The 25,726-nt window shown below is 41.5% G+C and overlaps 1 protein-coding gene across 1 annotated transcript in view; it reads right to left on the bottom strand.

Moving 5' to 3' along the window:
- The window catches only part of CUBN (cubilin), a 256,083-nt gene that overhangs the window by 155,486 nt on the left and 74,871 nt on the right, over positions 1-25,726 (bottom strand). The window contains exon 28 of the mRNA XM_046679623.1: positions 8,419-8,569. Coding sequence (XP_046535579.1) covers positions 8,419-8,569 — 151 coding nt within the window. The remainder of the gene's footprint in view (positions 1-8,418; positions 8,570-25,726) is intronic.

Below are 25,726 nucleotides of genomic sequence, written 5' to 3'. Positions count from 1 at the left end.
TTGTGATATCGTTCTTTTTTGCAATGAAAAGCTGTGGGGGGAAATTATTTGCTTTTACTCAGAGTGTAACTATTTAAAACACAGGTTTTGGAGTTCAACATCACACATGGTTTTGTGTTCTGATTCCATCACTTTCTGGATTTGTGAGTCTGGAGAAGTTAGTTCTCGAAGACTCTTTCCTCAGTTTTCTTATCCACAATGTGAGGATGATGATGCTTATTTCAGAGAATTTGGGAGAAGACATGAGATAATATTTTTAAAGCACTAACCAAAGCACACAGCACATGGTAAGTGTCATTTTTTTAAATGTCAACATCAATGACAGTAATAATAAATGAGATGTCAAACCAATGCACCAAACATTTAGTCATATTTTCATTCACTTTTTATATGGCAATGTGGCTTATTTTTATCATAATTAATGGCTTACATTTAAAATCACATTTAGGTGGTAAAATCTATGTTATTCAACCTGTGAGTAGTCCTATGTATAACTAGAAAGAAAAAAAAATCAGAGACAAGGTACATTAATGTCATTACTTATGTAGAGAACATAAAATTCTATCAAACCTTGTAGAATGCAGTTACTGTCCTACACCAGAGATTCATCTTTTGTTTTGTGAGTCAATGCCACTGAAACCTGCCATTAGTCTCTGAGTGCACAGTGGTGTACACATAAAACGAGTCCTTGGATACGTAATGTCAGAGACAAATATGGCAATATTTAAGTAAACACCCAAAAAGAGAAATCTCAGGGACAAAAATTAAGGTTATACTGAACATATTGTTTGCTCTGTGTTGGTTTAGTCATTTCTGGCTGCTACAAAATTGTGAAAAAAAAAGTGTGACTTCTTTTTTCGTGTTGTACAAAAAAGTGTGGAATCCCCTAGAAAGTATGTGCAATATCTGTCAGGGTTGTTGCTGCTAGGGAACCAGAACACAAACAGAAGATTCAAGAAAGCCCTTCCTTTGGCCCAAATCCCAGGACTATTACAAATTGTGCAATATACGATTTGGCAAGGTCATGGCTGTTTGAGGGTCATTTTTTTTCTTTTTATAACTGTTTCAAAGAACAGCAATGGAAATAGAAGTCAAGCTTTTTCAAACGGTAGCGACGCGGGAATTGCGATGCAAGACTCCTAAACGGACTTCACTGGTTACAGGACTCAGAGCCAACATGAAATGAAGGTCAACTGTGTGTACGTGTATTTTCTGTTGTCGTCAAGGCGGCAAATAATGTCAGGATTTAGCTTTTCCACTCATTCTGAAACGTCTGCCTATGTGTAACGCTGACTCTGGTTACTAGAACCTTGCTGGGAAAGTTCTGAAGCCGAGGCAAAAGAGCTGCACGATTTCCTTAGTAAATTATAATCCTAATTTCAAATGTGAGTTCGCTTGTAAACAGATTTTTTAAAATTAGCATCATCCTTTGAGAACTTCTTTGCAAAAAAGTAATAATTTGCAAAACAAAAATCAGAAACAGTATCACAACGCAGAAATCTTTGGTTCTACACTAAGAACATATTCATTTTCAGTGTCCATGCTTAAAAATTTTCTAAGAGTGTCACTAAGACAAAAGTTCAAACTATCAAATAGGCTGAAGTGGCCAGGATAAGCAGGACAGGACACAGCATGGATAAACATGAAAGAAAGCCTAGTCAGAATGGAGGGAAAGAACTTGTAACTTAAACAGAACTAATGTCTCTTAAAAGCTTCTTTTACTTAAATTTCTACTCAAACGGAACAGGATTTCTTTCACTCATATCACAGTCTATAATAAAACAATCACAGCAGTCTGTTTTTACCCATTTGTCATTACAAGAGATTGCTCACAGACTTTCTGAACCAAGGATGCTTTCTTGATGGTAAATGAGATTCCTTTAGAGGCAGATGGGGACAGGTGCTTTACCACTTCGCTCTCTGTGACATTATGTCTATCACTGCCTAGCAGGAAGTGACACTGTGAAAGCAATTCGTCACCAGCAGAGACAAGAAAGGTCTCCGTCTGAGATTAGGACCAGATGGCATGATTCACATCTCGGCCTTGTGGGTGAGCCCTGGAATCTTTGCTGACCGCGATTCATAAAATACTTTCATTTTGAGTGTCATACCTCCGGATTGTCGTGAATTTTTGCACTGTGCAGACTCAGGACAGACAGGCAGAAATAAAGTCCATATTCTTGCAACAGCTCTAATCAGTTGGTCTCTGACGACCTGTCCTGCCTCGACGTCGATCACTCCCTTTGGCCCGGTATTTCTCTACTCTGCATTCATTGTTGCCCTGCTAAGGAGCCTAAAATTTTTAGATATTTTCTTCCCAAGTTTTCCCCCGTGAAATTTAAACATCACACATACACTATGTATCTGTTATGTACTATATATCTGTGCTTTATACATAAAGCATAGGATTCTTTTCACCCTCCCAAGAACCAATTTCCATGCCCTTGGGGTTGATATTGAGAACGTGTGCCATAGCTGAAATCCTTGCCCATTGCAAAACTTTGGCACTATCTCAAGTTTCCCTCCCTCTATTCTTAGAAATGTTTTCCTCTCTCAGATATTTGTCTGATGGATCAACTCTTGTTCATTCTTTAAAACTCAGCTCAAGTATCAAAGCTGCCTGGAGGCCTCTGGAACTCCCTCGGGCTATCATAGATCTCCTCGGTGCCCACCGCATCACGGATTATGGGCTTATTTCTACACTTGGTTTATTTGTCTGTCTCCACGACTAGATGACTAACTCCTTGAAGCCAACTAGATGACTATCTCCTTCCTCCCTGTTATGGGCTGAATTGTGTCTCCCCGCAAATTCATAGATTGAAGCCCTAACCCCCAGTACCTCAGAATGCGACAGCATTTGGACACAGGGCTATTACAGACGTGATTAAGTCAAAATGAGGCCCCCTAGGTGGGCCCTAATCCAGTATCAGTGGTGTCCTTATATGAAGAGGAAATTTGGGCACAGGAAGAGATACCAGGATGCACCCTCACAGAGAAAAGGCCACATGATGCCACAGCGAGAAGGCTGCCATCTGTAAGCCAACCAGAGAGGCCTCAGGAGAAACCAAACCTGCCGACACCTTGATCTTGGACCTCCGGTCTCCAGACTGTGAGAAATAAATGTCTGCTGCTTACGTCAGCCAGTCTGTGGTATTTTGTTATGGCCGCCTGAGCAAACAAATACACTCTCTATATTCTAAAAACTAAGACCAGAACCTGGTAGTGAATAAACATAGGCTGGTTGGTTGGTTGAATGAATGACTGAATGAAAAACATGTTCTCCACAAATTCCTTCTTACAGAGGCTCTGTGTCATCGCTATCACGTGATACACTACAGACTGTCTGTTCTTTGGCGGGGAGGCCCAGCACATCTCCTCACACAGCCCAGTTTATTCATCCTCACACCCAGCTGGGTGATCACCCAGCAATTCCGTATAAAGCAAATGGATAACGGAATTACAAAAGATAAATCCTTTGTCCTCAAAGGGTGAACCTCCCAGAAACCCTTGCACATATACTCTAAGTCACAAAAGGAATAAAAATTACAGATTAGAAGGAATTCCCCTGAAAGACCAACAATAAAGAAAGACTTTGAAAAGACCAAGTGAGGGAAGCAGAACTGGAGGGAACGTTTAAGAGCAACACTGCTGACCTCACGGAGGCTCTTTGCCAGGGCATTGAAAGTATATTTTTTAAAAGCCCTTTGACGCGGCGCTGCTTGTCCACAGGTAGTCGAGAAGGCGCTGGCTCGTGTTCAAACCAAGCCAGCCATGGAGGATCTAATAAGGCTTTTAAAATGTTTTCCCTGAGCTGATTTCTGAAAACCCTCAAGGCTTGAGAAATCTCGTTAAGAGCTAAAAAGAGATAAAATGGAACCAGCCCCCATTCAAGAGGCTGATGTCATCTATCTCCCCAAAGAAAAGGCCGCACTTTCCTTTGTGAAAACCCAGGGTGACATCACCTCCCCATCACATGCCCCTTCGCCCCTTTCCCTGCTGTTCCCAGCTGAGCGGTCTCTCCCTTTGCAAATGTCACTCTTTCACTCACAAAGCTCCTTGACCTTGTTTGTGTGCTGGATTCCACCGCCTAGTGAAAGAGGGCCTCTGGGAGGGCCGACCACAAGAGGCGAGTGGTGTGCACAGCTGGCTGGGAGGCCCCTATTCACTCCCTTCAGCAACACAGACGGAAGCCGAATTCAGCCCCTGGACAATGCTGTCAATGCTGAATACTGTGAACCGTTTAGCCGGGCAGGGGAACTGTGGCCATTTCTTTCTTTCCAGAGTGGGATTCTCTTTGATGGTTTGCATAAAGGCAAGGCAGTGTGGTTTAATCTCACATCTACAAAAAATGGACCCACTAAGAAAGCCCGATTGTAGATCCATTTTCTCAAAGCAAATAGAAGATTTGTGCGGTTGACAAAGAGGCACATTTTGTAAACAGGTTTATTTATTAATTGGTAAAATGCGCAGGAAATGATGCCACCATAGATTTTGAACTCTCAGCGAAGAGTTTTTTGGAGTTCTTATTGCAGAGTTTGGAAAAGAGTGGAAGGGGAGAGAGGACCTGAAATGAGATTTGATGCTGATGAAAAGAGGCTAGGAGTTTAGAGGCACTCCCTTGGCCAGGTAAGGCAGAGAAGCTTCAGGGCTGGTGTCAGGCTAGGTGTCCAGGGCCCTGGCACTCGATCCTGATTCTGAGATCGGGATCTAGAAAGCCCATGCAGAGATGATTTTTGAGGAAGATTAGCCCTGAGGTAACATCTGCCACCAATCCTCCTCTTTTTGCTGAGGAAGACTGGCCCTGCGCTAACATCTGTGCCCATCTTCCTCCATTTTATATGTGGGACGCCTACCACAGCATGGCTTGACAAGCGGTGCCATGTCCACACCCGGAATCTGAACTGGCAAACCCGGAGCCGACGAAGTGGAAAATGTGCACTTAACCTCTGCGCCAGCGGGCTGGCCCCCAGAGACAATCTTTTTGAATTACATACATACACACGTGCATGAGCACACACAAACACACAATCAAGAAATTTCTATTATACCTTAAAATTGAGCCTAATTTTTAAATGTATTTTGGATTTTGTATTTGTTTTGCAGTTCTTTGTATTTCATATTTTATTTTGTGTTTTCAAGCGACAACATGCCATGTTGGCTTCATTGCTTCAAGATCCCACTCAAAATTCGCTTCTCTGAAGTCTGAAGGATTTACATGAAAGAGAGGAGATAGCCCCTAGCCCTGCCCAGGCCCCTAGCAGTGCATGACTCTAACTTTCTGGTCACTGCTAAGCTCTCCAACTCCCCCAGCACTGCTCCCTTGGACTCCATCCACTCTGCACTTTTGGGTCCCTCATCCTCACCCTACTCCCTCCCACCACAAGGTCTTTCTTCTACTGGGAATCCTTTGCCTTCTCCTATTTGCCTACTTCTGCTTATTTTCGATTTTAGTTCAAAGGTCCTATGCTCCCGCAGGACCTCTCTGACCTGCTATCCTCTTCTGTGTGGCCCTGGTGCTTACCACACTTTTGATTTTATATTTATTTGTGGCTTATTTGCTTGATGGCTACTTCTCCCAATCGACTGTAAGCTCTATGAAAGTAGGAACCACGCCTGCAGGTAGGACTCACACCCAGTCCCCAGCCCTAGTAGAGTACCTGGCCCCAAACAGCTCCTTAGTATCCGTGAAGCGAACACATGGATGACTGCGAAATCAGACTCTATGTCTTCGGTTTAGCTCCAATGGGTAAGAAGTGGGGGAAGCTCTTCCCTGACCCTCGTTTTCTCTGTTGGCCCATCTTCTCAGGCTATCTCAAGTTAAAGATCTAGTTCAGATGCAGAGTATAGACTCCGCGTACTTGTGGCATTGCATAACTATAGTACACGATAGTTAATTCTACACAGATCTAGACCATTAACAATCGCCTTCCAGAAGGCCCTACCTAAGTGTAATTTATATATAGTGGGTAGCACAGAGTTTTAAAAAAATTGTTCAATTCTGGTCCCAGTTGGCAAAATTTTGCATGACTCTGGTTCCTAGCTTAGCAAGTTTTCAGCAATCGGGAGAAAGTTTTGAAATAGTAAACAGGAAAAGAGAATAGACAGAGAGTGTCTTTGACTCTCTCAAATGAAGACAGATTCCAAGTGGAACTAGTAGAAATAAATTTTCCCCACAAAAATTCCACTTTCAGCAGAGGATTCAGCCATGTCTAGCATACTGGCTGGAAAAAACCAATGCTACAGTAATACAGTGTAGACAATAATGCCCATTAACTCATACTCCTTAGTGTGGCTAGAAAAGCCTGGAGGGGAGAGAAAGCAACCCACTGAAGAGAAGATAAAACCAGCAGAGTCCTACTCCTAAAACCCTCCACCCTAGCCACATGGCAGAATTACTTAGGGAGCTTTTTAAAATTAGCAATAGTCAAGGACCCACCGTGGACCAACTGAATCCTCTCTCTGGAGGCTGGAACCTATGCATGCGTCCTCTTTAAAACTCCCAGGCAATTCCAAGGTGTGTGTATCTAGGGCTAAGGACCACTCCCCTGGGCCCTGAGCCCCCATCTCCTGGTTAGCATTTCTTCCTTTCCACCCTCTGTCTCACATGAGAGCTTTGGATCTCTGAAGCAGTAAGGTTCTCTCTTAACGACATCTCAGCCCTTAACCTACTGACATTGAAAGATTAAAGATCCTATTCTGCTGTTAGTACAATGAGCCCTAGAAGCATCTTAGAAGCTTTCTCTAGTCCCTAGGGATGCTCTCGTTCTACCACGTTATTTCTCCCACCTGAACACCTGCTCTCCTCTTGCTCCCCAAAGTGTGATCTAAAAAGTAGCATCATGGGCGTTACCTTGAAAATCTGGGTCATTTCCCAAGATTTTCCTGTTTCTTCTAGGTCTCGTCACACTGTCTCTAGTTTTCTTAGAATCATGACATTTCTGAATCACAGAATACTAGAGATGGACTGTGTTATAAGATGAATCAACCCAGTCCCTTCATTTAGTAAATAAATTGATATTCCATGGTTAAATCTACCTACTTGATGAAGAGGACAGTCCAGGACTTCCACAAGCTTAATTCTCATAGCTTATTTACTTTGGGAATTCGTAATCTGTATTTCAAGCTGTAAGTGGCCCTGTGGATTACCACTGAATACTTTTAAATACCAAAAACTACATACTTATATTTTAGCAGAAATACACTCAGTATCCAGTTCATAATAACAGAACATCTAACACTCTTATGCATAAAATAGGGCTGCTCAGTTATGTACAGTGCTGAGATTCATATAATAAAGGCGCGATGATGTTAACGACCCTCAGGAGTCAACCACAACACACATCCGTGTGCACGTGCCTTGGGCTCACCCCTGATCTTGACGGCAGAGCCACAGTTTCAATGTTTGTGTGTGAGGCCTGGTATAATACTGCAACTCTGCTTCTCTTTCAAATTGATTGAAACATACCAGTGAGCCCTAAGACTTTCGTTGAGAACAACTACTAAAATATTCACAAGGACTATTTTTTTCAGGTCTGGATCACTCTAGGAGAGTGGTTTTCAAACTTTATCCCCAGGGAGACCGGTTAAAGCACAGATTGTCGAGCTCCCTTCAGAGTTGGTGATTCCGTAGGTCTTGGATGGGGCCCGAGAATTTGCACTGCTTACAAATTCCAGGTGACTCTGATGTTGCTTTTGGCGACCACATTTTGAGAACCACTGCTGTGTGGCCCTCTCCCTTTAGACTGGACCACATGAGGTCAGTTTAGAAGTTTCAGAACTCTTGTTAAAAATGAATTTTCATCTTCAGAGGAATGACTATCCCTACCTGCTTCCTCAACCAGCAATCCATAGGTGGGCTCTGATGAGCCCCTCCCCTGTTTGGCAAGTACAACACACGGCATGACCCTGGCCGAGGGCATCGCTAGCTTAAGTTTTCTGCTCCTGCTCCCCTCTCAGCCCAATCCTTGCCCTTCCCCCTTCTTGCTCTGACTGACTCTCATTCTTTCCCTTCTATCCCTGTCATTCCTCCTCAGCTGAATGGCAAGTGAGCCTTAAATCTCATTCTATTCCACTCCCATCCCACTTTGCAATTTGCCTGCAACACCTAGGTACAGGTCTTCACCCCTGGAAACTTCATTCCGCTCCCTCCTTTCTCTGAGGCAGTTTATCACTGTACCTGCTTAAGTGGTTATCAAAGCCTGTCCACTTTGACTTCACTTCCTCCCTTAACCCTAAGAGAATGATTTAACTTTCCAAGAGCCACTGATGTCTGAGTAAACTTTCTAAGGCCTAGCACCAGATTACCACCAGGGTTCCGTTATTTGTCAATGTTATTGTTTCCAACATAGAATTGGAAAGGGAACAATTCTTGGTCAAACAGCAACTGCCAAATACAGCTGAGATGGGTGCAGGGCTTACCGTGAATGAACCACTGCATCTGAAATCCTTTCTCACGGTGGCCCACCCCATCGGTATGGAACAGCACTTGGAGCTTGGAGCCCGTGGTACTCCCTGGAAGCGGAATATCTGCTCCACAGTAGCGCCCCATCCACTGCGGGCCATCGTAGAGCTGAAATCAGAGAGAAACTTCCCCAAGTAAAAAAGTCTCATGTGCCTTCTCAGATGGAAAAAGCAAAGTCCACTCACGTAGTGAAAGCTGTTCCTTGGTTCCAAAGTTAAGGGTAAATCAGCTGAGGTGGGTTGAGGACAAGAGGCTTAACATAATAATTAAAAATAGATAATTATATACAGAGAGTTTTAGGGATAATTCCTAAGCCCAAAAAGTGTGGAAATCCAAATATTAATTGTTTGGTTTTATGTCAGCCTAGCAAGTCCCCTCTGAAGTATAATTCCGGCACAGAATAAGGAAATGGTGGGAGAACGAGACACGTTCACATATCAATGACACATAAAAGATGCTCGATGAATAGCAGCATTATAATCACAAGATACCAATTTCTAAATGAATACTTACCAACTATAAAAAATTAGACATTTTAGAAAGCCATGAAGAAGGAAAATACAAAAATTAAACTCACTCAAGATAACCACTGTTAATATTTTGTTAATAGCAGAAGTTTCTCTCCTTAGCATTTTTTTCATTTGTTTGGATATGTACATATACATACGTGTGCAGGTGCCTATGCGTGTGTATAAATTTTGGCCACACATTTAATTGTGTTCCTTGTTTTTCACTAAGTATGTCACTAAATAGTCTATGTAAACATTTTTATTGGTGGCATAAAATGCTACATTTACATTACAATTCTGTTGTTGTTCCTTTAAGACATTTCCAATTTTATTGCCAATATAAATATTTGTTTGATATTTGAAATTTCCCTCAGGAAAGATTTTTCAACAAGAGGAACAAATCAAAGGGTATAACCTTTATGGCTCTTGACATATATTATTAAATTTCTTACCAGAAATTTTACAGCAATTTATCCTCCTTCCAGCAGTTTACAGAAATGTTTCTCGCAGTGGAACTTTGGCAATTATGACTGTGATTATTTTTAAAGCTGACGATAACGGTGAAAAACTAGGGGCTTCTTTTGTAATTGTCTTAATTTGCATTACTTTGAGGTTGCAGGTTCTTTCACCTTTACAGGACATTTAGATTTCTTCTCTTGGAACTTTCCTGTGGAGGTCTTTGCCCATTTTCCCATTGAGGTATTTATACACCCTGTTGTACACTCTTTACCTCCCTCATTTAGTAATTCCATCAGAGACACATCTTCAAAATCAAACAATCAATCTCTCTGCCATATGTCTTCAACCAGGAAAGACAATGATAGTCCAAAAAGATTGGCTTCCTCATGACTCAGGCCACTATTTTATTTTCTCTTAATCTCCTAATGTCCAGATTAAACCCTTTGTTCTAGTTACCCTTGGGATGAGCTGCCCACGAGGATAAAATGGAAAATGTCTGATCATAGACGCACAGACTTCCTCGATTGTTCTCTTGGGGAGTCCATGAGAGTGTATGTGTTTGCAAGTGTCTACATGTAAACACACAATCTGGATCCAATAAATTCCAAGTGGACCCAATTACTTTTATTTACTGAAATGTTATGATATAAAATACTTTTGGAAACATACTGATTCGAACATGGAAAACTTTATGAACAAATTCCACAAAGCACCTCTACGGAGCTTCCCTGATTCCCATAGCCAGTCATAAATTAGTTTTCCTTTGAAATCCCTCAGCTTTTCATCTGGGCTTCTTTGTGGAAATGGTCACATCCCCTTGCATTCTTGTTAGCAGCATGTGTGTCTTATCTCCCCTACAGATGATGAGTTTCCTTGGAGCCCAGATCAGCTCTCCCATTCCCCTCACTGCCTGGTGCGGGGCTCTGTCAAGGGCAGATTCCCAATACATCGTCAGTGAAGGAACACAATGATTGCCCCACGACAGCATTTATTTCAATGGGACTTAATCTGCCCTCTGCCTTGAGCCCTGCATAGTTAGATCCATCTCAGGGTCTCGCAGTCCTCAGTTTCCGCGAGTTTCTTTTAGGCAGCAAAGGGTCTGGATCGTTTGTGGCCACTCTGCAGAGGAGCACCAGGCAGGGCCTTGTTCAGGATCACAATAAATCACAGATTTCTAAATGTTGGCCTGTCTCATTGAGTTCTCCAAACTGGCTGCTCGTCAGACATACATGCTTGTGAGGTCTGGGGGGAGGTCAGCTGAGATTTAAAAAGAGGAACTCAGAAGTCCATTATATCACTCACCTTTAAATACTAAACCTGAGCATTTTAAGCAAATGAGTAAAGACACTGATGAGGTTTCTTTTTCAGGCTTATCGCTCCAACTTCCTTTTTATTTTTTGAATACTGCTGCTTCAAATGTGTATCTTTAGATCAAGTTTCTAGTATTCTAGATATTCGACAGAAGCCATAATGAGGGAGTGAGGATGAAAGAAAGAATGAAGCAACATAAAAAGAAGAGAGAAAACAGCAAAAGCCCTTCACCTCAGATCCCAGGTCCCACCAGCTAGCAGGAGGTGGAGGTGGGGGCAGAGGTCCATGTTGCAATCTGTTTACTCCAAAGTTACTGCTTTACTGTAGAGTATTTATTTCAGCTTCAGAGTTTTTATTAAATCTAGTGTATGAATTCCAATTCAAAACTAATTAATACAAAAATAAACATACTGTTCCCAAGCAGAGGCATAATAAGCAAGAAAACACTCTACTGTTTTCCACCCCAAAAGGCTCATTCTTAACTTTGGATTGTAGTTCAGTAACCAAAACTTTATTTCACCTTTATCCAACAAGATGTAAGGCAGGATTTCTCTAGAACTGTAACAACTCTAAGCTTTATGGATCTTCTGAAATACTCAGCAGCGACCCTTTGAGGAACCATATTTTAGATTCTACACAAGGTCATAAGCAGGATGGGATTTTTGCCTCCCAGCTCAGCAAGGTTAAAAAACCTGACATTTTCACATGACTTGGAGGGGATTTTTTTTTCCTTCCTTCCGGATGGGATTACTTCACTGAAGGGGAGCCCCTGAATCCCAGTCCTTCTTAAATAACACATTGTGAATGGGAGGGGGGCAAGGGCAAAGGGAGTGGGTTTGGGGGGGGTGACGCTGATGAATGACAATTAGTTTCATTTTGTCTTTGGAGAGGCAAGAAGGATGCATTGAAATGAACATGAAATAGACATTGATGAAAATGCTTACATAGAACGTCAAATAAATTAACGAATTAATTAGTGTATAACAATACCTCTATACAAAAAAAAACCCCATTCCCTCAGTTTTATATCCTTCTAAAGTTTACACTTAATTAAATCAGGGTTTTTTGTTGATAGTCACACAGATGGCTAACGTCACCTCTACAATTCATTCCCGCGTAAACTTACCACACAAAAAGAAATAGTCATTTTTCAAAGTACACAAATACTAGTTACCATGGCAACCAGTTGGTGCCTGCTGCTCTTGATTCTGTTTTCAGAGCAGAATGTTAACCACAGGACATTCCAGCTGTGACTCATTGCCACTGCTGGCAAGCATGCCGGCTTGGTCCTGCTAAGGGTATGATTTCCCTTCTTTTAGAAAGCCTAAAGCTCTACTCAGTCTGAACAATATCTGAGGTTGGAATTAAGTCCATATAAAGGAAACTGCTAGAAATTAAGAAGAGGAAGATTGAGATTTTCACTTTGAATATGCAGATCTAATTTGTATAACTGTGTTTAGAGGTGGTGGTTGTTTTTTTTAAATACCTGAAATGCTGCTTACATTTTCAAGTTAGCTGTTAAATGTATCTTCAAATGTGAATATGTGTATATACAAAATCTCCTGTATAGAATCTTTGCAGTTATTCTCTTCAGAAGACTATTCATTTAGGATTCTTGTAGTTTAGGTCCTCCTACCCCTACCCTAACCCGAAATATCTCAACCACTCTTAGGACACTCAAAGAGGAAGGAAACCTCTTGCCCAAGCCACATTTACCAATTTCTATCTACTTCCTTTGCGTGTGTTTGATAACTTGCCACATGCATAGCCTATGAGTGACTTCAGACTCCAGTTGCAATAAGTAACTATCCATGGACTCCTTCTAAATATTAAGGACCCATACATACAAGGTGGAAGATATAAAGCCAAAGATACATCCCTGACAGAGATAGTCCAATTTTTGTATGATTAGGGTTTTGTAGATACTTTAGGAATCATTGCAACTCAAGTCTGGAGGAACCCAGAGTTAGCTAATGTGTACCTCAATCTGTCCCCTCAGTGGGAGTCAACTTTATGAACGGCAAGAACTTTCAAAACAGAAGTGTGCTTTTCAAGTGCCTCTTTCTTGCTAAATTGTTTTATGACTTTGAAATTAGTGATTGTAATTAATGAAATTATAATTAACTGTCTCATATATCTGAGCACAGGCTGTATGGGTTCTTTTCTAAACCCATTTTAGAATCACAGTGAGTAACAAATAAGACGCAGCCCTTTCTATTTTAGATTGGCATATAATTCATACTTTTTCCAGTATTGTTTTTCTTATTTACTTGAAGTTTTTCTGCAAGAAAATTCTTTTTTATAGTGGAGGATTAATTTTAAGAATTAGTTAAACATAGTCCATATAGAGAAATTAAATCAAAATTTCTTTGGGATGATATCATTCAAATATGGAGAAATTTCTGGAAAAAAATTTGGTCCATTTCCTATGACAAATCTCGAAAAAAATTTTATCCTTTAGAGTTTAATTTGTGATTGAAATAATTCATCTGCTGTGAGGGAGAATTCTAGATGTAGCAGAGAATCCCCTAATATTTGCGGAGAACAAAAATTCTGGTCAATGTAAAGAAGATAGCTAAATTTCTGAGAACTAGGCTCAATGAGTTCATAGCATGGCTTTTTGAAGTCAATGTAACTAACAGAAGATTATATTTCACTTAGAAACAGGAAAGTAATTTTATTATAGGAACATACAGAGAATATTCAATGTGGTTTGTGTCAGGCTCTAGGTTCATAGTCCAATCCAGCTCTAAAATTTGCTTAGAATATAATCTTGTGAAAATTACTTAACCTCTCTAAGCTGAAAGGTCTTTATAAATCTGGCATCGTAACAGTTCTTATCTCCTAATGTTGTTGTAAACAGCAAACGAGACAAATCACATAACAGGTTGAGTGTGAGGCCTGGCATGGAGAATGTGCTCAAAATGTTATTCTAACTCTTGGTCAGAGGCAAAGGGAACTAACATTTTTCCAAAGAAACCACTCCAGAAATAGCTTTGAGAGAAAAAATATGATGGGTAGAGAGAACTTGGCTTGACTCATATAAAACATTTCACAGAAATCATCCCTGGCCGGGCAGACAGGGAAGCAGCAAGTCAATGAATCACTTGGGAGGAGATAGACAGCCATTACTTGCAGCGTGTTGCTATGACGACCTGGTTCTGTGTGGAGACTGAGGCCACGGGTGGGGTCCATAGCCCAGGGCAAATCACGCTGCTGGGGAGAATGTAAGCGTAGTACGTGTGTTGGAGTTGAGGGAGATGGTGGATGATAAAACAGGATGGTGGTGAAGACAGCTTAGGAAATCTGTCAAGGCTGCTCTGGTGAGGTGGATAGGAAGAGACAACTGGTAAGAAAAGTGGCTCTCTGTGTGTTTTTTTTCCCGTTCCAGCCTCCTCTCCCCTTTCTGTCCAGCCAGGCTGCAGCTCTAGTTGCTTAGCCACTGAAGCTACAAAGGGGTGGGAATTGGTGAATCTTGGAGCACCTCTTCAGATTTTCCCCACCCCAAGAAACAATTGTTACAAGATCTATGGAAACTGCCTTATTAGAGTAGTTATTAAGAATGTTGTTGCCCAAGTTTACACACAAATCTCCTGAATAAGCTTAGAACTTTCAGAGTTTACTTTCAATTTGACGGGCTTTGAAATACTCCTGCCACAAGGGTAGAAATTGCCAAATGAGATTCATAGAGTAGGGTAAAATGCTCCCACTGTGGATAAGAAAAGCCTAGGGGGGTAAAAACGTCATCCAGTTGTGGAGGGTAAATTAGGCAGATGTTGAAGAGGAATGCTAATAAGCAGAGAGTGGTAGACTCTAGATGGCTCCATGATGGCCCCGGGAGGCGATGTCTCCTCCATTAGACACACAGCCACGCACAGAGCACTCTGATATATAGGCACACATCTTCCCCCCGGCACAGGCAAAGCCACACTGCCACATGCTCACAAGGTGGGGCAGGAAATATGACATCCCTATCTAAAATTAAACAATTACTCATAATGCTGGGCTTTGCATAAGAGCAAGAAACCCATCGAAAGACCACGCTCTGAGTTACTTTGTGCCATTCTGAGTTAGAGGTCTGTCTCAAACACAGACCATATAGTCTCCCTCCCATTGTAGCTGGTTGCTGTCTGCTCTACAATGAGATTTTTTCTGCTTTCTACACATTACTCATTTTAGAGGCCACAAAGTCTGATTTGGGTTTGTTCATTTTTTGGGGTTGTTTTAAATCATTGTCTAGTAATGGATGTGTGCAAAGATTTAACTACAAAGATGTTTATCTCAGCATTGTTTATAATAGTGAAAATTTGAAAAGATTCTAATTGTTCCACAATGAGACTTGGTGGCTGTATTGTGATGCTGGAATATGCAATATTGTAAATGCTGTGGTATAATAAATAATATGGAGAAACATTCACAAGCTATTGTTACATAGGAAAAAGTCATAGGATAATATGTACAGAATCATCCCCTTTGACTATTAATATAAATATATAGGAGAGAGTACAGGAAATAAATACCACCAAATATTAGTAGTAGTGAGGTAATTTAGGTTATTTTTATTTTATCTAGGTTTTTCTATATTTTACGAATTTCCACCATGACTATGTATTCCTGTGTGATCAGATAAGTTTATGTTTAAAGTATTATCTTTGGGGACCTATGGACAGCACTGTAGATACGCATCTGTAATGTTTTCTCAGTCTCAGAATTCCATACCCCTTCAGCTTCTCAGATATCAGCTGGTCTGCTGAAAATATTACACTGTCTATCTGCATAGTCTTTTATACATACCTCAACATTATACATGAAAATGAGCCCATTAAAATGTCATTATGTAAGGCAATCTCCTTCAGCACTAATTTAAAACCACATTTTGTCCCTAATGCTTCCTTTCTTAGCATAGCTAGGTTTTTATTATTAATTAGACCAATTCTTTATTAAAACAGAATTCCTTCAGATGTTCGGGGACTAAAGACTTCTAGCAAACATAAGTGTTGACAGTCGCTGATGGAGCAATCAGTGCCTCATTCCCTCCCTGGTGCTAAGTGAAATGCTTTGAAAGCCAAGCGTACTCTCCGTGGTATACATGAACATTTAGTTCCACGAACCACAGTGAAACACTGAACATTTTTCTAAAATATCATCCTGCCTCCTAAAAGCCTCAGCCTGCGCTACAGATGGACTCAGAATGTGGTTCAGAGAACACCAGGAAATCATAGCACCTTGAGCTGGAAGGACCTAGAGCCTGCCACGGAGATGTTTCTGCAATTCAGAGAGAGTGAGAGAAGAAAACCCATTAAATAAATAGTAAATGTAAGAACTGAAGGGTAAAGATGGCATTTTTTAAAAAATTCTGAAATGTTGCAATTGGAAATCTTTCCTATTTTCAAAAGTAGACAATCAATATAATTGATCAAAATGCACAATGATTTCTAATTTCAAAATTTAGCATTCTGACATTTGTATTCTTTTTTTAAGATTGGCACCTGAGCTAACATCTGTTGCCAATCTTTCTTTTTTTTTTTTCTCTTCTTCTTCTCTCCAAAGCTCCCCCCAGTACACGGTTGTATATTCTAGTTGTGGGTCCTTCTGGCTCTGCCATGCAGGATGCCACCTCAGCACGGCTTAATGAGCAGTGCTAGGCCTGCACCCAGGATCTGATCCAGTGAAACCCTGGGCCGCCGAAGCAGAGCGTGCGAATTTAACCACTCGGCCCTGACCTTTGTATTCTTATTCCTGTGTGTGTCTGTTAGGTGGCGGAAGAGATTTTCCATGCACTCACTACACGTGGCCTGTCTGAGGGGCAGAGCCAGGCGAGGACCACCAGGAAAGGAAGTGTGGAAAGAGCAATTTCAAGTTTTGAGCATTGAATGGAATTTTAACTGGCTTCAGGGTAGAGTGGAAATTATTGGTAGGCCTGATTATTATTCATCCTGATTCTGTCCTTCATGTTTGAGAGAACAATGAGAAGGGAAACACACTTTCTTTTGGATCTGAGGGCAAAGGCTCTCCTTTGAAGGCTGGTGTGTTTGCTTCATTAACTGTGGCAAATTAACGCAATCGCTTGAAAATTCTTCTTTATGAGGGATGGTCAGAAAAGATCAGCATTTCCTTTTGAGGAAAGGGATTTGGATCACATTGAGATAAACATCTCTCCTTTTAATTTTCTATAATTAGAAAAAAACACATTTTACTCGGGCAACTTTGGAGTCTTAAATTTCTTAGAGAATGCATCTTGTAACGCTTAATGACACTAAAAAGTATGTGGCCTAATTAACCAATGGATGCATTTCATTCTAGACTCCTTTGGAATCCAGATCATGCTCAGTACAATGCCAGACTCGCATCTGGCATGGAGACATAAATTGAATTGTTTGGTATACTGCTATCACTTTTTATGCCTGTTTTGGAAAAGCAGTTGCCCTCAGAATTGAAATAGCTTATCTCTGAATTCTAAGCAAAATGCCAGGCATCCTAGAAGCAAACTTCCTCTGACAGACAGTTCTAGGAAGCATGACTCATTTGCCCAGGAAGTGCTCAAGGAGGTGCCAGGATGATGAAAGTCAGCTCAGACCCATTGCTGCTAAGACATGAAATCTCTCCTGCTTCTTTGCATCTCTCCAACCAGCAAACGGGATCTTAACCACTACTCTTCTCAGATTCAGATATAGAATCCTTGTGGCTTTTGTAGCAAAACTGAGAGGCCAGGGGACGGAAGCCCTGCTTTCAACATGTGGGGCCAATCTATGTTATTCACAATTAAGAAGGCTGTTTTGGAAACCATAGCTTTTCATTTACTGCAAAATATTTTTGAGAGCAAAAAGTAATGTATAAAATTGTGTTTATGTTGAAATAATAATAAATCATATTTATAGCTGAGGATTGTTCTAGGCCCTTCGTATGTATTAGCTAATTTAAAATTCCTAGCAGCTTTATAATGCAGGCAGTATTGCTATCCTCGTTTTAAAGTTCTGGAAACCAAGGTACGTAGAAGTTTAGTAATTCAACAATCTGAAAGGCAACAACTATTCAAGAAGAATTTTTCTTGTTTCCTTCATTAGTAATTATTTTTTAAAAATAAGAATTGTTAAGTTCGAGAATACCGCAAAGTCCTTATTCTCTGTAATAATAGAGAATGAGGAAAACAATTTTTTAAGCTACAGTGATAATACCCAACACTCCTGTTAGTTAATGGAATTAACATTTTCTTCATTATATTTCTTAACAGAGCTTGGAGTAAAATAAGTGGACTAAAATATTGACATCGTTTTATCCTTTGTGAGAGGTATCAAAACGCATTAATGAAGTAGGCTGCAGACAGAAAGAAGAGGAAGAGTACATGTCTGGAGGAAAGAACCATTAATTATATCTCAGCCTAAAGAATTGAATGCTCTCTATCTGTGAACTTCTCTATAGCTAACTGACGTGCTTCTCTTCTATCAGGATCAGTGCAAATAACGAGAGTGAACATTTATGTAAGTGTTCACTATGTGCCAGGCTTTGTTCTGGCTCTTTATATATATACATATATATATATATAAACTCATTTACACTGATTAACCCATTTTACAGATGGGGAAAGTAAGGCACTTAGAAGGTAGATAACTTGCTCAACATTACCTGGCTAGTCAGTGGTGGAGTCTGGGTTTAAACCCTGGCTATCTGGCTCCAGAGTCTTCATTCCTAAGCACTATGCTAGACTGAACAGTTACCAAGACTACCGAGCAAGATTGTACATTCCATCATGTAGCCTGGGCACCCATAAGACATTCTCCTGTGAGTGAGCAAGAGATGATCTTTGCTTATTATTGGCATCCCACAGAAGTCTGCAGACAGAAGAGAGCTGGCTTCAGCAGTTCTGATTCCAGTGAATCTCCCAAGAACAACAGAGCAGTGTCTGGAGTTGTGGTTTATCTTTAAACCAAAAAATTTTGAAATCGAGGTTCATTGTTTCTGAGAACTGTACAGAATCTGTTATGTCTTGATGTGATCAGCAGTGATGTGTGTTACAAACACAAACATCTGTTTACCCTTTACTTATTAGAGAGGATGCAAAGTCTTTAAAAGGATAAAAAAGATGAAAGTCCTGTCAAGAGCTGTGCACACTCATAACTGACAGGTCACGAGGAATGGAGATGGCACTTCCAAGAGATGGAGGCTGCAATAAGGATGAGAAGCAACATCCTGAAAGGTCGGAGGAAGAATCTGAATGCCCACATGGGAGCTAAGCTCTCTCCAGAAGGAGTGTCGGGGGATAAGAAGAAGCATTTCTTGAGTACTCAATATTTGCCAGGTGTGTGGATTATCTCATTTAATCTTATAACAACTTTATGAGTAGGTGTAATTATTCCCTCCATTTTACACATGAGGAAACGAAGCCAGTTAGAGGATAAATCCCACGCCCAAGGTCACATTGCTGAGGAGGGACCAAGCTTTGAAACCAGGTGGGCTGCAGACACACCCGGTTAGACAGAGCTGAGCACGAAGCTGGGCTCCATCACTGCCTGGCGGCATGATCTTGAGTATTGTTCCCTATCTGAGTCCCAGTTCTCCTGTCTGTTAACAAGCATAAAAGTACCCACTTACTGGACTACTGTGAGGATAAGCCACAATCTCTATCAAAGTATCTATAATAGTGCCTAGCATGTAGTAGACATTTATTACTGTAATTCTTAAAATAAACATTTGAGATGTGAAGGAGAACTTTCTAATATCTCAGGAACTTAAAAGTTTTGTTTCTTTGTACGAGAATAAAAGTGGAATAAACATGGAAAACATCTCTTGAATGTTTCCCTAAGAATGTTCTGTGGAATACAAACGTCCAATAAATGTTAATCAGTTAGAATTTGAGGCAAAGACTTCTCTATCTGGAATGTTGCCTTTGGTGTCCCCCTCGGTGTTTCCTCCATGAGTGGAGGCCCCACTATCTCTCCTGATTGTTGCTCTTGGATGCAGTCTGTTACAGGGCATCCTGATGTCGTTCTTTCTTTCACTGTATTACTGCCACCCCCCCACCCTGATCCAATGGTTCATCCATTTCTGTCGATTTTACCTCCTAAGCACTCTCAAATCCTTGTGCCATGTTCTCCCTCCACAGCAATGTGAAGAACTGGTGCCATCTCTTTCATCTGGACAGCAGCAACCCTCCTACTGGATCTCCACAAGTACTCTTACCTCCCTTCAATTTATTCTAGAAGCCAGAGTTCTACAAGGGCCAGCCTGAGCAACATGAGCAATTTCCCTGCTCACACTCTTGAAAGATCTCTTGCTGCTCTTAGGGACGTCATTGAAACTCTTCCTATGCTCACAACATGCTACACTTGCAGGTCCCTGCATGCCTGGAAGCCTCACGCTTGGCCTCAGCCACATTGTTCTCCTTTCAGTTCTGACAAAGATTCTCTCTTTGACCCAACTCTAGCCTTCTCAACTAGGCCTCAAACTTGGCCTATAAAATCTATAGACTCTTGAGGCCAGCCTATGGCCTAGTGGTTAAGTTTGGTGCAGTCTGCTTTGGCGGCCCAGGTTCGGTTCCTGGGTGGAGACCTACACCACTTGTCAATGGCCATGCTGTGGGGGCAACCCACCTACAAAATAGGGGAAGATTGGCACAGATGTTAGCTCAGGGTTAATCTTCCTTAGCAACACAAAACAAAACTATAGGCTCTCAGCACAAATGATTTCATCCACTCACCCCCCACACATTAAAAGACTTAAACACTAACATAGCTTCTAACAGCTCAAGGCCACATCCCTAAGATGACCCTAGCCCCCCTTACAGTATCTGCCTGAGAAAGTTCAAGGCTGCCAAAAGCATTTACTGTTTGTTCCAGCCACCGTCTGAGGATGGCCCCTGACCATCCTTTCTTAGATCACTTCCTACAAAGGCTTACAACGGTGAATCCTCTGAGTCGTTTTGAGATGTATATGTATCTCCTACAACTCAGGAGTGTCTTTCTCAGGGATGTGAAAGCCATACCTTTGAAATGTAATCATCATGAAAGCTTGTCCCCCAGTCTCTGTGGGAGGAAGACTCTTAACTTCCATCACCGCCAGCTAACAGACACAGCTGGCCTCAGCACATCAACGCTGACCATCCCTTATAATTGCTCACATCCTGACTCTGCTCGAGCCCCTGTGGGTCCCCCTCCCTGCTCCCTGATTCTCCCTTTAAAATGCCCAGTCATCTCTGGACAGGCTGAAGTGGATCCTCTTTCCCTGCTGCACTTGTATACTCCTGATAAAAATCTGTCCCGACCACTTTCACCAGTGTCAGTTCCTCAGACACAACTTCCTCTAGTGAAGCCTCCAGCTTCCTTGACACCTTGTTGGGTCTTCCTCAAGGATGCCTTTCCAGACACACAGACGAGCTTGGTCCTTCCACTTCATGTCTTCAGAGCACCCCATAATACTCCTTAACCCAGCTCTAATTAAATTTGTACTGTGAGATAAATTGACTAACATCTGTCTCCACCATGAAGACAAGGAAAACTGAGGCTAAAACAGGTATATTTCCACGGCCTACATCTCTAAAACGTATTTGAATGACTGAGTGAATGGATAAATGAGTGAACGTTGAATAAATATGCAACTAATAGGATACTAATAGCTTGAGGAAGCACCACAGAAAAGCAGAACAAAACAACAAACTGTTTAACTGTGTTTAACATGGCATTTCCTAAATTTATTAGAACACAGGTTTCTTTATTTGTGAAAATCTACCAACATTTGTGGCAGAGACAGCCATGTGGTGATAAATGGCAAGCAATAGGACATACTGGAGTATATGAGGAAGCCATTTGGTGTAAGCCTGATTCGGCCTGACCTTGTTTTTCCAAAAGGCCCTGACATGGCTGTTGAGCATGCACTGTATATCTGCTTTAAGCATTTGCTATGTCCCAAAGACAAGAACAAATGGCCTTAGGATAGAGGTGCAACTTCCCCTACACTGGCAGTTCCTTAAGGATAAGCATCTCTCCCTAGACCAGGAATTGACTGCTGTGCTCACCTGTGACCACCCAGCTCGAGACAACAGATCTGCCACCCTGCTGTGTCCACCCAGACAGCAGACCTACGACCTGCTGTGTCCATCAATCACTGTGCCGACAGAGCAGTCTCGTGACTATTGTAAAAGGGACGTTTCAATCATATGTGGTACATGCTCTTTGATGGTATATAGCCTCTTTGTACACCCCACTTCTTTGGAGTGCTCCATTCCTTTGTCGAAGGACTCTCCCAGGCTATACGGTGTTCACATCTGGCTCATAATAAACTCACCCCAATTGTGATTTATAGATTAGTTATAGATTATTTGCGTCAACAGTGGTTTCCCCACATCGACTTCCCCTGTGTCTGGGTTACTGAATCACCATGTGGAAGGCAAGAAACACCTGCACTGGACGCCGATGTGACTGAGAAATAAACTTGTATTGTGTTAAGCACCTGAGAATTTAGGACTTCTTCGTAACAACAGGCAGTATTACCTCAACTAATTACAATATCACATGGGCCTGACACTTCACAGTCATGGTGGGGAAAGGTTGCTCAGGTTACAGACTGAGAAAACATAGGTGTAGGACTGAAAGATTCGGGGACATTGGTGATGTTTTCATCCATTCTTTCAGTGAAACACAGTATTTTGCAATGGAAAGGAGCACATGAGAGTGTAAAAAACAATGATATAAACATCTGGTGAACAGGATGACATCAGAAAGAGGGTTTGGCAAGAGATGAAATGAATCTTATAAAGACTGGAGGGAAATGCATTTGACAGAAGTCACTGACATAATCAAGAGGACTTGAAACTGACATCATGGAAATGGGGAAGGCATAGAAAGATATGAAAGGATCTTATGGAAGATGATAGTGGCGAAGGTGCCAAATACAGAAAGGAGGGAGAAAGCTTAGAACCAGAACACAAAAATTGCAAAGTAAATCTGGCATTTTTGCATAATGAAATAAAAATAACTACAGTAGCACCAGGCCTTGATGAGATGAAGCATATAATTCAGCTATAGCATGGAAAAGTAAGACGCATTAAAAAAAAACATTTAATAGCACTCAAAGGTATGTGATAAGTAGACACCCATTGAAATATTTATAAGCCCCCAAGAAAGAGCTATGAAGTGAGGATAAAATGTGCTGTCATTGTGGAAGTGGACTACAGACAGTGGTCTCAAGTGCTGGATGAAGGGCTTGTGGGGCGCTCGCTCCCTTGCGATCCCCAGGGATTTTCATCTGCCCCCACCTCCACCTCCTGCTAGGTGAGGTCTAGGAATATGTTTTTCTAACAGGATCCCTAGAAGATTCTGGAATGCCACCAGATTCAGCAGCCAGTTATAGGGACTTTATCCTCCACCATGAGCTTCTTCCTCGGTAGAGACTGCAATTTTTTACGAAAGAAATGTATCATCACAAGTGCAACAAAAAGAGACACACAAAGGTGGCAATGGGGAGATAATTTTAATCTCCTGGACATCTCCTAGATGTCTTGTTCTGAGAAAAGCATGGCCCTTGATGAATTCTTTATATACTTTCCTCTCCCAAAAAGTAAAGAAAATAGTGAAGACATGGGCTACTCCAGACTAACAGGCCAGCAGAGAAGTGGTTGTTAATGTAGACATGACCAAAACATTAGGGGAGAGTGATCAATTCCCCTAGAACCTGTGATGACTGGATACATCGGTGATGGGCCTAAGGTTTTAGGGAGTCAGACTTCAAAAAAAAGATAGGAGCCCATGGACCAAAAAAAGTAAAAATGAAAGAAAAAAGAGAAGCAAAAAAGAAAAGAAAAACGATAAATTCTAAAAAAATTAAATTCTGCCCACAAAGTCAGGAATAAATTTGGGGGCAATAAAAGGGGAAACCTCTGAGGAAATCAAGAAGAAACCCATGGAGCTACATAGGAGCTTTCTGACCATTTTATCGGCACACATAGAAATTAGCTAAACTTTGGGAAACAGCACAGCTGGAAAGGATGTCTATTTTCTAAAGCTGTGACTGGGGCCAAAGAAAGATAAAAATATGAATTGGGCTGACACTTGCAGAAGATAGCACAGCATGATGAAGGACAAGTCCACATGCTTAGGAGGATGTTTAAACTGGAAGAATAGACATTGACATCCAATTTAGAAGATAAGACAGTCAATTCCTTTAAATGAATTCTTTCAGGCTGAAGTGAATTACATCCTGCAGTACTGAAAGGGACGGTTCCTACAGAGCTAATTTTGTGGTCCTGCTGAATTCATGGGTGTTTGCGAGGCGCTTTAGCATGCCAGCAGAGCCCCAGCGCCTGCTCAGAGATTTTGCCTCAGCCCACACACATGGTCTGTGAGCAATGCTGGCCGGAGGGCTGGACCTCACCGCTCCTGGCCAGAGCTGCTCGTACTGCCTAAGGGGCGCCCATCCATAAGCATCCACGCCTTTGCTGTCAGCCTCAAAAAGATTAGCCACCTGGGTTGTAAGCACTTGAGGTAAATGGTCATGTAAAGTCATGGTTGGGGTGGCCGTACTGTAGCTAAAATTGTGAGGTTGCAGAAACTCCAAGGAAGCTTTTGAGGGGAGAGATGGGAATGGAGTATCCGTATGCAGGGAGAAGGAACAAAGCCAAGAAAGAGGGGAGAATCCACTGAGCTGCCTTTGTACCTGCCCTCTCCTGGCTTTTCAGTTTGTTCTGTTTGTCATGAGCCCTCTTACTTCCCTCAGAGGAGCAGTCCTTTCACAAACATGAATCTTTCCCATGTGGTTTAGTCTGAATGCGTACCTGCAACCAAGAGTGAACAAAGAAAAATAGGAAGATTGCAAGGTCTCAAGAGAAGATGTTTGACTTCACAAATGTGCAAAAGATTTATTCCGGAATCTCACAGATGAGTAAGATTGGCAGTAATTTTTGGAAAAATTCTAAATCAGATGCTAAAAATAATTTGTCAGCATGTAATGAAGAAAGAGGTGATTATAATAAATGACCATTGCTTACCTATGATGAAGTCATGCTAAGGTAACATAAATTTCTCTTTGCAATAGTGTCACTAGAGTGGTAGATCCAAGGGCTCCACGGACAGTCTCTCATGCCACCTCCAAGGGTGACAGAAAACCATGAAAGAGAGTACAGATAGAGAGTGTGTGGGGTTATGGCTTAGAGCAATGGCCCTCAGCCACAGTGCCTTGGAGAAAGTACCTGGCTTTGTCACCTATAACCTTTGTGACTGTGGACAACCTGTATTTGCCTCAATCATCTCACCTGTCAAATGGGGATAATACTATTTCCTACATTGCAGTGTTGCTGTGATAATTACCCAGCAAATAAGAAGTGCTCAATAAAGATCAGCTATTATTATTACCAAGTTGTTTGAATAGGGCTCTCCCAAAAGGGTTCAATAATGGATCATTTTAACCAAAGAAACCTATCATTTTGGAGTATTTGAAACAGGCACCATCTTGTTTGACATTTTTATCAATCTTTCAAGAAGAGGCCAATGGCCAAGGGGTCTATATGCAAATGAATAATGCTCTACAGACCAGAGAATCAGGATACAGAGGAACCTGATGTGATAAAAATTTTCAGGTAAAACAGTCAAATATAACTTACTAGGAATAATATCCTATGTATGGTTATGAAACCATTATAATTCATGTAAAGGTGACCTGAAGATTATAGTCTTAATACAGTCCAACATTATGTCTTGACTAACAATTCACCCATTTAACCTCAGCTTACAATACCAGAAGTGTATGAGTCAGCATCCTTGGCCCTAACCACGTTAGTTGGAGTGTTGCATCCAATCCAGGGCCACATTTGAAGAGACACTGACATACAAGAGAACATGCAGAGGAGGGTGTTCCATGAGAGCATGCCATATGAGGACTAGTTAGGGAAACAAAGGATGAGGATTGGAGAAAACAGGCCATGACTTATGCTGATCTCATTGTTAGACCTAGGACAGTGAATTCATGGACTCAGCCTTCAGTCCACACTCACTCTCTCCCC

This window comes from Equus quagga, chromosome 12 (genome assembly GCF_021613505.1).
Source record: "Equus quagga isolate Etosha38 chromosome 12, UCLA_HA_Equagga_1.0, whole genome shotgun sequence".
Lineage (NCBI taxonomy): Eukaryota > Metazoa > Chordata > Mammalia > Perissodactyla > Equidae > Equus > Equus quagga.
This window is presented reverse-complemented; position numbering and strand designations above follow the sequence as displayed.